A 12,194-nucleotide genomic window follows, 5' to 3' on the forward strand; every position below is an offset into this window, starting at 1 on the left:
GCTCTTCAAACAATGAGAAAACTATTGTTTCTGAAGTGCAACAAATAGAGCCAACAAATGAAATCCCTAGGGATTATATTCAGACTGAACAAGACGGCTGTCATCAAGCTCTGTTGGGAAAATAGTCAGAAAAAAAATCCAAGTTAAAAGAGTATTCAGGTCAAGTCAATATTCCATCTTACTATTTCTTCCCACCTCTGTTAAGAGTAAGAGCCAAGTTTCATCTTAAGATCATGGGAGAAGGGTATTCAATGTTAGCACTGACATATGTATTCTTTATGCATATTTGAAGGTAAAATTATATATGAATAAACTAGCGGAATAGCCAGACTGGGTAAGTGTATAGTAACCCACTCACAGCTGTCTGGCAACTAAATTCCAGCAGAACTGGCAAATCACATCCATTTGATGCGTATGCCATCTTAGTTTCCTATGTAAATTGTTATCCATCGGCGGGGGGGGGGGGGACCATGAAGTTGGCCATATTTCGAGTAAGAACCTTTTCATTTTAGTAGTTTTTGTGGGAGTTTGAGACAATCTACATAGCATGATTTATAGCCACAGGGAAGTTGTTTTCCCTTTTTATTACAAAAATTTCAAAGGTACATAAAAGTAAAGTTTAGAATGAGCCCCATATACCATCATTCAGGTTGTTATCAACATCCTACCGCATTTATTTTACTTAGGAATCTGGTCTTACGTGTTAAGACCCATGAGTCAAACACGAAAGTTATTTCCACTATTTTGTATGACTCTGCTGGGCTAGAGGAGTTACCTTGGGGCCTGATACATAGTTGGGAGTGGCCCACAGGCCATCTCTACGCAGTGCCTCCGCAGTGCCTCCTTGCTCGGACGGATACTTCGGGCATCCACTGTCAGTCTCCCACTTGCGGGGCCAAGGCTCATGGGAACTCCTTAATCGGGGAGGCCTGTGGAGCTCGGTAGGTAACAGACGTAGGTGCCTGGGAGGGGCAGAGAGAACTGGCAGTTTTGCGCCTGGGCAGCATCAGGCAGGCAGGCTGTGGCTCCTGGCCTCAGCGGCTCGGTGAGTGGCCTGCACTAACAAACCGTAAGCACTCCTCTTTTGTATTGTTTCTCCTTTAAAGACATTTGCTGCCCCCAATGAAGAAAAGCCAACAACAGCAAAGCTTGATGGAGAGTATGCAGCCGGGGAAGCCCAGTGACTGGGAGATGGAGAGCAGGAAGCATGAGAGGCCCGAGAACCTCCTGGCGCCCGCGCAGTTTTGTGCCGCCGAGCAGGACGTGAAGGCGCTCGCCGGGCCCTTGCAGGCCATCCCGGAGATGGACTATGAGCCCTCGCCGGCCGAGCCCTCGCTGGGCAACGTGGAGCGCTCCCTGCGCGCCCCGGCCGACCTCCTGCCCGACGGCCGCGGCTTCGTGCCCACGGCCTACGAGGAGTTCGAATATGGCGGCGAGATCTTCGCGCTGCCCGCGCCCTACGACGAGGAGCCCTTCCAGGCCCCGGCCCTCTTCGAGAACTGCTCGCCCGCCTCCTCCGAGTCCAGCTTGGACATATGCTTCCTCCGGCCTGTCAGCTTCGCTATGGAGGCCGAGCGGCCGGAGCACCCGCTACAACAGCTGCCCAAGAGCGCCACGTCGCCCGCGAGCAGCGGCGGCGCCTACAAGCTCGAGGCGGCTGCGCAGGCGCACGGCAAGGCCAAGCCGCTGAGCCGCTCGCTCAAGGAGTTCCCGCGCGCGCCGCCCGCCGAGGGCGTGGCCCCGCGCCTCTACAGCACGCGCAGCAGCAGCGGCGGCCGCGCGCCGCTCAAGGCCGAGCGCGCCGCGCAGCCGCACGGCTCGGCCGCCGTCGCTGCCGCTCGCGGCGTGCCCCGGGCCTACTTTCCCCAACAGAGGTCCCAAAGCGAAAAGCAGACCTATTTGGAAGTAAGGAGGGTAAAGTAAAACCGAACCCCAACCCACAGCGCTGGCCGTCCGGGACCTAGATAGCCAGGGAGCAGCCTGGGCTCACCTAGCGTTCAGGGTGCCTTGCCAGGTGGGGATTGGGGGCCAGGAGCCCGCCGTCCAGTTACGGCAGATGCCAGGGTAAGGGCTTGTATGGACCTTAGTTCTCCGCGAAGGCGAGAGTTAGCGCGCATTCTGCAGTTCATACCAAGACATAAGAGCGCGCACCCTACGTGTGTGTATGTATGTGTCGATGGCAAGGAGATAAAACAGACATTGACGAGTCTTACACCTGCTTACACCATCATCCCCATGCCCAGTGAAGCAGTTAGGGAGTCTCTTCTGCCTTCCTGCTCAGGCTGTAGCATCTCAGGGTTGCACTTCACTTGCAAAGCACTACCTGCAAGTCCCAGGACTGTCTGTTTCTTCTTCTGCCTTTTAGGCACACCGCCTTGTTTAAGTGTTCAAAATACCGAACACTGTGCCTCCTTAGTCTACTCCCCAATCCGCACCAACCTGGTGTGTAGTTAGGGAAGGCGCAAGTTGCCCTGTCTCACTGTGGATTCCCTGCAAAGTTCATTGCAAAGTTAAGTGTATTTCCTATTGCTTTCCTTTTGACTGGAAAGGGGTGTCACGTGACTGTGCAGACTCCAGTGGGACAGGGACGACACAAAATAGTCAAGAAAGCATTGATTCACAATCACTTTCTTTGGCCTCCATATCAGTGTCTGGTATTTGGATGTCTAACCTTGTGGTCTGAAGGTCTTGGGACAATCAAAGAGGTCAGACCCTACCTAGTCTTTAGTGCTCCAAGAAAGAAGACGGTATATGCTTTATTGCCAAGAGCATCTGACTAGGTGGCAGGATATCTGGGTTCTAGGCCTAGTTCTGCTGCCAAGTAGTTGTGTGCTCGTGGACAATTCACTTGACTTCTCTGTGCTTCCAGTTTTCTCATCTGTAAAAATGAGACAATATATACCTTTCCTACCTCACAGGGTTGTGAGGATCAGGCAAAGTAAGAGAACATTTGTGAATGTACTTTGCAAAGTATGGAATGCTATACAAGCAAGTGCAAGATATTATGGAGATCATGATTCCACAGAAAGGCTTTCCTTAAACTACTAATAGATTTAGTTCCCAATAATCCCTAAAAGCCCACTTCTCAAAATATGCTTCTTGGGCTAGTAATGAATGCATTACCTGGGAGCTTGTTATAAATGTAGAATTTTGGTCCCACCCCAGAACCACTGAATCAGAATCTGCATCTTAGCAAGATTCCTAGATGATTCATATAAACATTAGGTGCAGTTAGGCAGGCATATACCTTTAACCGTTGGTTTTCAAAATTTATGTGCATAAGTCCAGAGATTCTGGTTCAGAAAGTCTGGGTCAGGAGTCAGGGATCTACATTTTAAATAAAGGCCCCAGTTGATCCTTTAGCCCCAGGACCACACTTTGAGAAACACCACACTAAGCCATCAAGATGTTAGTCTCCATGGTTTAGTTGGTGAACCTTAGTGAAATATCAGAACTAAGTTCCCAAGCTACGTTCTCAAACTCAAACCCATATGTTTCTTGAAAAAAAATTCACCCCAGCCTTTGCTTCTCAATCAGCAAGCTGTCATCCATCCAGTTCATGAAACTATCAGGGTGGTTTTTATTTTGAGTTCTTGAGTTCAAAATTAAGCATCTATTTTTTAGTTGCTTTAAGTTTCAGTCACCTCAAACTAAATATTTTGTTCATATGGAATATGAATATATATGCACATCTATTTTATCTAGTACATCTCACATATTAAAAGAAATTAGACAGTTCACAAAAGACAGAGCCTTATTTTTACTTTACACTCCAAATGCCATGAACTAAGAGTTGTATGAATTGTATTAATGGTGTATCAGCAGGTTGGAAATGTTAGTTGACATTTATTTCTAAACAGATCTGACCTCTCAAAAATTCCATTCTCATTTATGTATAAACTGAAGAGTTAGGAAGATTAGTTTAAAATGAGTATTATAATCAAGGAACTTCCTTGTTTTGTAGAAAGAGAAACATACCCAGAGATATGAGAACTATAACTGATTTTCTAGCAAGACATTATTCGTGCCAGAATAAAAAGTTAATCTTGTACTCTTAACATTTGCCAATTTCCTTTATCTTCTGATCTTTAACTATTGTTATATTATACAGGATTATGATATAGACTCTAGACTCTTTGCCTTGATACACAGAAAATATTTCTACACTCGGCAGAAAATTATCTTCTTTTCAACCACTAATTTCTTAATTAGTCTAGGTTTCCTTTAGTTGGGTATAGGGTACCCACCATTAGTCTTTGGGGGTAGAAGAGGAAAGTGACAGTTAAGAAAAAAATATCCCACAGTCAGGATAGATACTAACTTTGGGAAAGAGTGGGGGAAAAAACATCCTTTTTTTGTGTGTGTTTTCAGGAGATGCATTTAGAAGATACCACCAGATTCTGTCCAAAGGAAGAAAGAGAAAGTGAACAAACATCCTTCAGCGATCAAAACCCCAGGCAAGACCAGAAAGGGGGCTTTCGCAGCTCCTTCCGCAAGCTCTTTAAAAAGAAGTGAGTAGCTCTTAGACAAGACAACATTGTAACTGCTTTCCCTTTGGGCTGTCTTGAGGTTTTAATAGTACTAAGTATCAAGTAGCCTGGTTTCTACACAACCGCTTCAAGCTCAGTGCCTGCACCCACTAGCCACGATCCTTGCCAGGCGAAGATGTTTCTCGTTGTAATCTCCTAGAGTAAAAGCAAACTCAGCTCTGTCCTCTGCCTCTTTTGTCTTTAGCCCTACTTCCTAGTGCCCAAAGTCATGTGTTCTGAGCGGAGTGAGCAGAGGAGGTGTCCTGGGGAATGAGCTGGTGACAATGAAAATTTCCTTTTGAACTGGGAAGAGTGGGGCCCACTAGTGGGAGTTAGGCGTAATGGAAGGTTTTCTAAGGCATCTCAGCACTTCTGCCTGTAGAGGCCTATGGTTGTCCTGGGGGTTAGTACCTGTTTATTGGGACTTACAGTGTCTTCCCTGGCAGAGATAATTGAATGGACTTGGCTTGCGCCCTAGTTAAAAAATCACTTTAATGGAGTTTCCACACTCCAAAGGAAGCAAAAACAGGTCATTCCTCTTCTGTGGTCCTTCTAAGATTCTAAGTCCTTGCTGTATGATATCACCCACCAGGCATTTTGGCCAGCACTTACCGGCACTGTCTTCTTACCCCAGCACGAAATGTAAGGAACAGAGAACTGAACACTAGCATTGGACCGTAGGGTGATTCTCTAGTCCAGCCACTGCCCACCTGAGAGACTGCAGTCTTTATCTCTGCTGGTCCTCAGGCCTATTTCCTTGCAACTTAGTTTCTCTTGGTAGAGGAGGTTCTTGCAGTCCCTTTTAAACAGTATGTCTTCATATTTTAGTGGGTGGAAAATTTAAACAAAGACGCCATTGCTGCCTTTGGAGAATTTTGAATTTGCGAGGAAGCAAAGAGAAAGCACATTCTCCTTGAAGGTAGAGATTCCTGGCTGATTTAGGTGATGGTCTTGTTGGAAGAATTAGGGGCAGGCCTGGAGTGAGGACTTTTTTGATCGTTTGTCTAATTTTCTCATAGGGAGGGTGGTACTGAGATTAGTGGGCTCTGATTGTTGGTTGCTGCTTGTTGTTACTAGAGGAAGAAGAAATAGGAAGGAACAAAAGCATTACTGCAATCAGAAAGAGCCTTATTCTATGAAGTCCCCTTTCAGTTTTGCTAAGGCAGCCCCATGCATGCATGTATGGCTTTTGCTAGATCCCCTTTATTTAGGGTGAGGAGTTAAGAACTGTATCTCTCTCTAGGGTCATAGATTTATATCTTTCCTGGCCCAGTGCCTACCTCTGCTAAGTTTGACACAGGTGGAGACCTGGAAGCAGACAGCTCTCCAGCTTGACTCTGAGATTTAGGTTCCTTAATCCCTCCGAGGACTCCAAATTCCTGAGAGCGCTGCTTGAGCCATTTTTTTTTAAACCACAGTATTTCTGAAATACACAGTCGCTTTTTGCCCACTGCCATTTACAATGGCTGGGTACTGTCTATTGGAAAATAATGAGTCGTGCATCCACCTCTGGTTTCTTTAATTCCCATTTTTCAGAGATAAGAAAATGCTGTGCCAGTTTCTGAGGCAGAGGGAAGGGAGCCACCCTCTCTGTGTCTAGGGGGCAGAACTGGTAGCAACACATGAGAGGAAGAGCTTTCTAAAAATGCAGCTACTGAGAACTGGAGCTGGCTGCCTCATGAAGGAGTGGGTTTTCTTTAGCAGAAGCTAGATGACCCTAGTCAGAGATGCTGTGACCGGGTGAGATGCCGCACTGGGTGAGACATTGCCCGAGATGCTCATCTGAGTCCTTTCTAGTGCTGAGATTTGTGTTACTGTAGTTTAACTTTGTTGTAGATCAGTTGAAGTAATCACACCTTACAACATCTGAAACAAGAAATCACGTGGCCTTGGGACCTATAATTTCAAAGACTCGGCCTGTGGAAGAGCAGATTTTATCTTTCTATAGTCCTGCATATCCCTTGGCATGGTGCTGAGGACTTGCTGTGTGGACTCTCCAAACTGATGTTGGTTAATTGCTTCGAGAACTCTTGCAGCTTTTGGGGACCCTTCTTAGAGAGCCCAATGGATGCCCTTAGTGCTCTTATCCTTTCTCTTAGATCAGCCCCACCTGCATCAATCATACTGCTACCCACCCCCCCCCCAACCTTTGTATTTGAAATAGAAAGTTTTACATGAATGGCTGCTCCCTCTGGCAGGCTTTCCTGTTGTTTTTTTTTACATCTAGTATAGGACTGTGAACACTATCAGGATGCTTGCTTATTGCCTTATGTCCAGGGTACTGTGGTGGGCACTTTTGGGGACTTGGCATGGGATCAAGAAACAGTTTCAGTAGCTTCTTCTGAGTATTTTTCTCCAAAAACCATGGAAAGTTTGCTTCATTGTGCTAAGGTAAAGAGGAAGGGCAAAGAAGCCCCAGTGTAGCACGGAAAGGTCAGTGGCTCTTAGATGACAACTCACGCTTCTTCTCCTTAATCAAGCATTCTTTCTTGTATGCATGCACTTTGTGAAACACTTCTATAGGAACCATGAATGATGTGGTCCCAGGTGTTATGTAGAAACTATGTAGGAGCTGTTATGGAGGACTCTGAAGTTAGGCCTGTGGACAGGTAGAGGGAGAAACCAAAAAGAGATGCCCAGCTCATGTCCATGTCGCTGGGAGGTCAGGCTGGCAGCAAGCCCTGTGACCTGGACGTGGTCACTCCTGGGTACGGGAACCATGCCAAAACCTGGCCCCAGAGGTCCAAATGGGACCAGTGCCAGAGAGGCCACCCACGTCACATCTGGGGCTCACTGCCTGCCTCCACCACAGCCCTCTGGAGGCTCATTCCTGTCTACACTGACACACTTTTTGTATCCGTAGGGGCTTGTTTGGCTGGTGGCCCCACACACCCAGAATGCTGCTTCGGGATGAAGCTAGGCATGGAGCCAGATGCAGCAGAAAACCTGGGAGAGGGTTCTCTTCCCTCTGAGGCTGGGAGGGCCGGAGGCTCGTACCCACGAGGATTCAAAAGGGAGAGTCGAGTTGAAATCTTTTTAAAAATCCTGAAAAATACCCAAGATATTTGGGGGAAAGGATGATGCTCTGTTTCTGTCTCAGGCACATTTGTCCCGGGTAGATAGATACCAGGTCATCTGTTTCTGAAAGCTGCCCAGAATTGATCTGAAGAAAGACTACATGTATTAAAGTTTGAAATTGTTAAGTGACTTTAAAAATTTTTCATGAGGATTCTTAGAACCAGGAGTAGACCTAATGTGATAGGCTGATGCTGGCTGATTAGGATCCTGCTGCCTGTGAGCAGGATGGGAGGCAAACCATCCCATTCTGGAGGGATCTACGTGGAGGCTGTCAAAGACTTGAATGTAGACCATCCTGAAGTCTGAAGCAAATGTGACTTTATCATTATGTGTAAATCTTGCACTCAGGTTAATAACTATTCTTGGTTGGGGGTATGGCGTAGGGGGAGAGGGTTATGTAAGACAGTTCAGGGCTAGGGGATGTGAGTGCTCTTCCTTTTTGTCCTCAAATTGGGGAGAAGTGCAAGATGGAGAAGATGGCTTCCAAATGAGTAATTCTGCTTCCTCTCCCATGGCATTCCTCTTTAGCACTTTATACAATAGCTTGTATACTTCAGAGTAGCTCCTTCTCACTCGTTATCCTCCCTCCACCAATCACACCGAATTCCCTCTATTTTCTTAATCACACACACACAGAGTAGTTCAGCAGGGCCCAGATGGTCGAGTAGGAGAGAATTCCCTTCTTCCGGTGTCTGTCAGCTGTTTTGGCATACGCCCAGCCTTTGCTGTGGGACAGACCTTGTAAGAAAAGGCAGGGCTACTAAAGACTCAGTTGATAATTTTCCCCTCACCTTCTTTACATCTTAAAGCTTATCTCAAGTCCTTCCCACATTCATACTCACTCTGTGGTTCTCATTTCCCATTTTATTTCCCTATATAACTTTAAAATTGAAGGAGGTGGTTGAAAGGATGACATTTTAGATTACTCAAACTGGAGATTATGACTGTTTCTCAATAGGTCATTTGATAGCAATCACTAAGTTAAGGGTCTGCAGGGTACTAGGTTCTGTCTAGCACAAAAGAAGCAAAATAAATAATGGCAGTCCATTAGCAGCTTACAGTCCAGATATAAGGGTAACCTAGCTGCAAGGTTTAGAATGTAGTGATCACTCAACAAATACGTAGTAAAAAATGAATGCTCATTTGTCAACTACCTTGTTGATTACAAGGGCCAAATAATTTGGCCGACAGGCTGAATGTTCCCCTGCTTACTTCTCCATGTGCATGTCTCCTATAGCTTTCAAAGTGGACTATCTTTCCAATCTGAAAACTAGCCCTTACTTAGGTCAAAGGGTTCTGTGCACTGGATTCTACCCTCCTCCCTCTCCCACCTCCAAACGAGCTTTAAAGGATTATTTGTAGTGAATGTGTTCTCGTGTGACCTACCCAACTTTGTCTCTGTCAATGGAGTATAAAGGAAGTTAGCAACAGGGTTTTCCATCAAACATTTAGATGGGATTGTGTCAGAACCTAGGCAGATTGTACCCTCACCCAGCAAGTGTCTGCCTGCCCATCTCTGGGATCTGCCCTGCAGGCAACCACAATGACCCCAGGAACTCAAAGCCATTCCTGTTTTATAGAGAAAGGGAATAAATATGCTGGCCCTTTCTACTAATTCTGCAGGCAATTTCCCAGTAATTCAAGTTTGCATTTACTTCAGAGCCTAACAGCCACATCTTTGGGAGGGCCCAACTGTTGAAGTGGCCATATACCATGTAAGTAAGCATTACAGAGGTCAGTTACAATTATCTTTAAAAGGAGAAAAATGAGTTTTTAGTCATGGCTAAAGTGTATGCTAGATTTTGAAAAGGATTAGCAAGTCAGCCATCAGTTAATTAATAGTTAGTTAATATCAAGAAACAGAAATTCACAAACCTATAGACACACAGAGATTGTGTATGAGAAGAGCAGTTCAAAAAGAAAAAAAAACTAAGTCGAGTTTGTGGACTTTAAAAACTAGACAGGGCGATTTTGGCATTTGTTTCAGAAATGGGAACGCAACTGGTGAAGATTTCTGTGGTCCTTGGGGCTGGTGGTGACAGCAAAGCTTTCCCATTTCCAGGTAAACACTGAATAGTTGCATGTTGGAACCATCAAAGTGTGACGTGTTGGGTTTTGGAGAGATCAGATGTAGCTTAGAGGGGAAATGTGAGGTAAAGATTTTAAGTTTCGACTAACGACTATCTGGTGTTGAGAAACTGCCCCGGGCGGGGAATGGTTCAGAAGAAACACCAGCCAGATTCAAGTCTTCTTCCTACTTCCTGCCCCCAAAACAACAAGCATTCCTAGTCTACCAGACAACAGGCAATATGAGGAAAGAAGGAAATGGTCCAAGATAAATCTTCCTAAAGTTTTGGGTACAACTGTACTAATTAGGGCTGATTTGAATTGGAGGCAGGTGGGGACTCTGAGAGTTGAGAGAAGGCCTGTAGGTCTGTTAGGGTGGGCTTGTGGAGGCTGTTTCAAGGCAGAGTTCCAAGGGGGCTTCTAAAAAGGAAGAGGACTTTCACTCCACCCAGATATTGTCTTATCCAATGAGAACCCAGATGTGTTGGGGCTGAGAAACAATAGTTTTTTCCGATGCACTGGGATGCAGTAGAAAAGTGCTCCTTTTGACCAGAAAAGTGACCAGAAGCAGAAAGCATACTGGGCAGCTGTGGCTTCATCTGATACCAGCTATTAGGGTGAAAAGTAAAAAAATCCAGTCAGTCGTCAGATTTCCAGACGTTAGGATTTTAGTCTTTGCGTGGATCCAACTTCTTTCCTTTAATAACATAAAAAGGATGTTTGAACTCTGCCCCATTAGTTCAGTAAATGAGTCATAGTTAACTGATAACAACAATGAGGACCTGTAGCATACCAATGATAGTGAAAAAACTTACTCTTCTCTGTGGATAGTGGAAGCATGCCTGACTCCGCCTCCACACGTGGAGAACTTGTTTAGTTGTATAGGAGCTTTGGACAAAGAACTTCATGTCTAACATCACTTTCGTACACTCTGCATGAGGTCTTTTGACACTAGTACTTAGTCACTGGGCTAGTTTTACCCGTTCCAGCTCAGAGTGGAAGCTAGCCGAAGGGCCCCAGCCTAGCTTATCAAAGGTTATTTCCAGAAAGCCTCCTCCCTCCAGGGACTTCTGACATGAACAAACTGGAGAAGGTGCAGAGCTGGAATGGATTACCCAACTGTCCTAACCAAGATAAAGGAAGAGCGCACCCCGGACTGGGGAACCTCCTGGACTGGTCTGAGTTGTTGACTATTGGTTGGGCTTGGTCTCCTCTGTGGTGGTTGAGATTACAGAACCTCCTCAAGCTCATTGCTGTATTAATTTCTGCATTCTAAATGTAGCATATATGTGTGGTTGGCTTCAATAAATCTTTCATTTAAAAATGACAACAAGCAAAAGCAAAAGTTTGTAATGTAATGCCCAAGGTCAGTAATGGCCCTTGGTAACCTTGGTTGAGAACGATGAATTCCATCCATTTTAATTTAAGGGCTTTGGTAATTTGTGGAGCAGTTATAGTATGTGGTTGAATCAAAAAATAGGATTTCTTGACTTTTCTGAGCTTTGTTCCCCTTTTATAGTGTTATTACACAATATCTTACACTGACATACACGTGTTGTTAAAATCGTCCCCATAAAGCCTTAGAAAGATATTCTCTTTATCTTTGCTGTAAATCTTAGTTACATGTGTTCTGAGTCATGAAATTCAGGGGAAGTGAAAATTATTCCAAAGCTAGGAAGTAACTGTTTTACAAATGCAGAACAATTTGGATAGATAAAATATTTGAAAACAATTAAAACCAAATCAACCTGTACTTTATCTGTGTGCTGAGATTTTAGGTCCAGTGGATCAGAATACAGGGAAAAAACTAATGAGAATCCCTCAATGGATCCTTCACCCACCAAACAAGATTTCTTCAGAAACCGACTTGCTCTTGCAAATGACCTTGACCAAGGAACAGCTGTGTAAAACATACTTAAAGTTGTATTGTCAAGTGGTAAGACGAGGATAAAAAACTTGTATATATTTGTGTAGGAATATATATATCGATGTATAAATCCCCCAGGAAAACTAAAATAAGTACTTACATATGAAACTAAATCAACATACAAACAAGACATTGAAGAGACGAAGATTAGTATATGATTGAGAGCTGGCTTTTGAACCACAACACTTGGGAAAAGGGAAATGAAGATTTTTTTACAGAATTACAGAAAAACACAGTAAATTTGGAGGAAAATAAATGTTTGTAAGATCAAAAACTTCTCCCTTGAAGTCATTGTCCCAGTATGACATTAGCTTGTTCATATTTAACATGGATGTGAAATTTATGCTTCCTAGGCATTTAGCTTATAACTCACCCCAGCGTTCTTAGACTAATATACCCTGTGTGAGGGGCCAGTGTTGTCTTGCCACTAGTCTTTCAAAAACTCCAAGGCAATACCTAACATTCCTAAGGCAAAGGATCAGCTAACAGACTTGTACTTTACACGTTGTGTCTCTGTGCTGTAGAGATTTTATACCGTGACCCAAAAGGTTCAAATCTGAAAGACACATTGATCTCCGAACAGGAAGAGAAAC

At 44.7% G+C, this 12,194-nt stretch overlaps 1 protein-coding gene and 1 long non-coding RNA gene across 3 annotated transcripts in view; one reads left to right on the forward strand and one right to left on the reverse strand.

Moving 5' to 3' along the window:
* Window positions 1-1,109, reverse strand: part of LOC119001411 (uncharacterized) — a 35,980-nt gene extending 34,871 nt beyond the window's left edge. Inside the window, exon 1 of the long non-coding RNA XR_005069565.1 lies at window positions 776-1,109. This is a non-coding gene — a long non-coding RNA (uncharacterized LOC119001411). The remainder of the gene's footprint in view (window positions 1-775) is intronic.
* The window catches only part of ARHGEF33 (Rho guanine nucleotide exchange factor 33), a 50,300-nt gene extending 38,263 nt beyond the window's left edge, over window positions 1-12,037 (forward strand). Inside the window, exons 14-16 of one of the 2 annotated variants that reach the window (XM_037066842.1) lie at window positions 1,107-1,914; window positions 4,372-4,511; window positions 11,453-12,037. In XM_037066842.1, coding sequence (XP_036922737.1) covers window positions 1,107-1,914; window positions 4,372-4,511; window positions 11,453-11,582 — 1,078 coding nt within the window. In that variant the 3' untranslated portion in view covers window positions 11,583-12,037. Of the gene's footprint in view, window positions 1-1,106; window positions 1,915-4,371; window positions 4,512-9,594; window positions 9,647-11,452 lie in introns of those variants that run through there. The other variant, XM_037066843.1, reaches the window with a different exon arrangement.
* The last annotated feature ends 157 nt before the right edge of the window (window positions 12,038-12,194 follow it).

Source organism: Sturnira hondurensis, unplaced genomic scaffold, assembly GCF_014824575.4.
Source record: "Sturnira hondurensis isolate 20B ecotype Veracruz unplaced genomic scaffold, ASM1482457v3 Scaffold0016663, whole genome shotgun sequence".
Lineage (NCBI taxonomy): Eukaryota > Metazoa > Chordata > Mammalia > Chiroptera > Phyllostomidae > Sturnira > Sturnira hondurensis.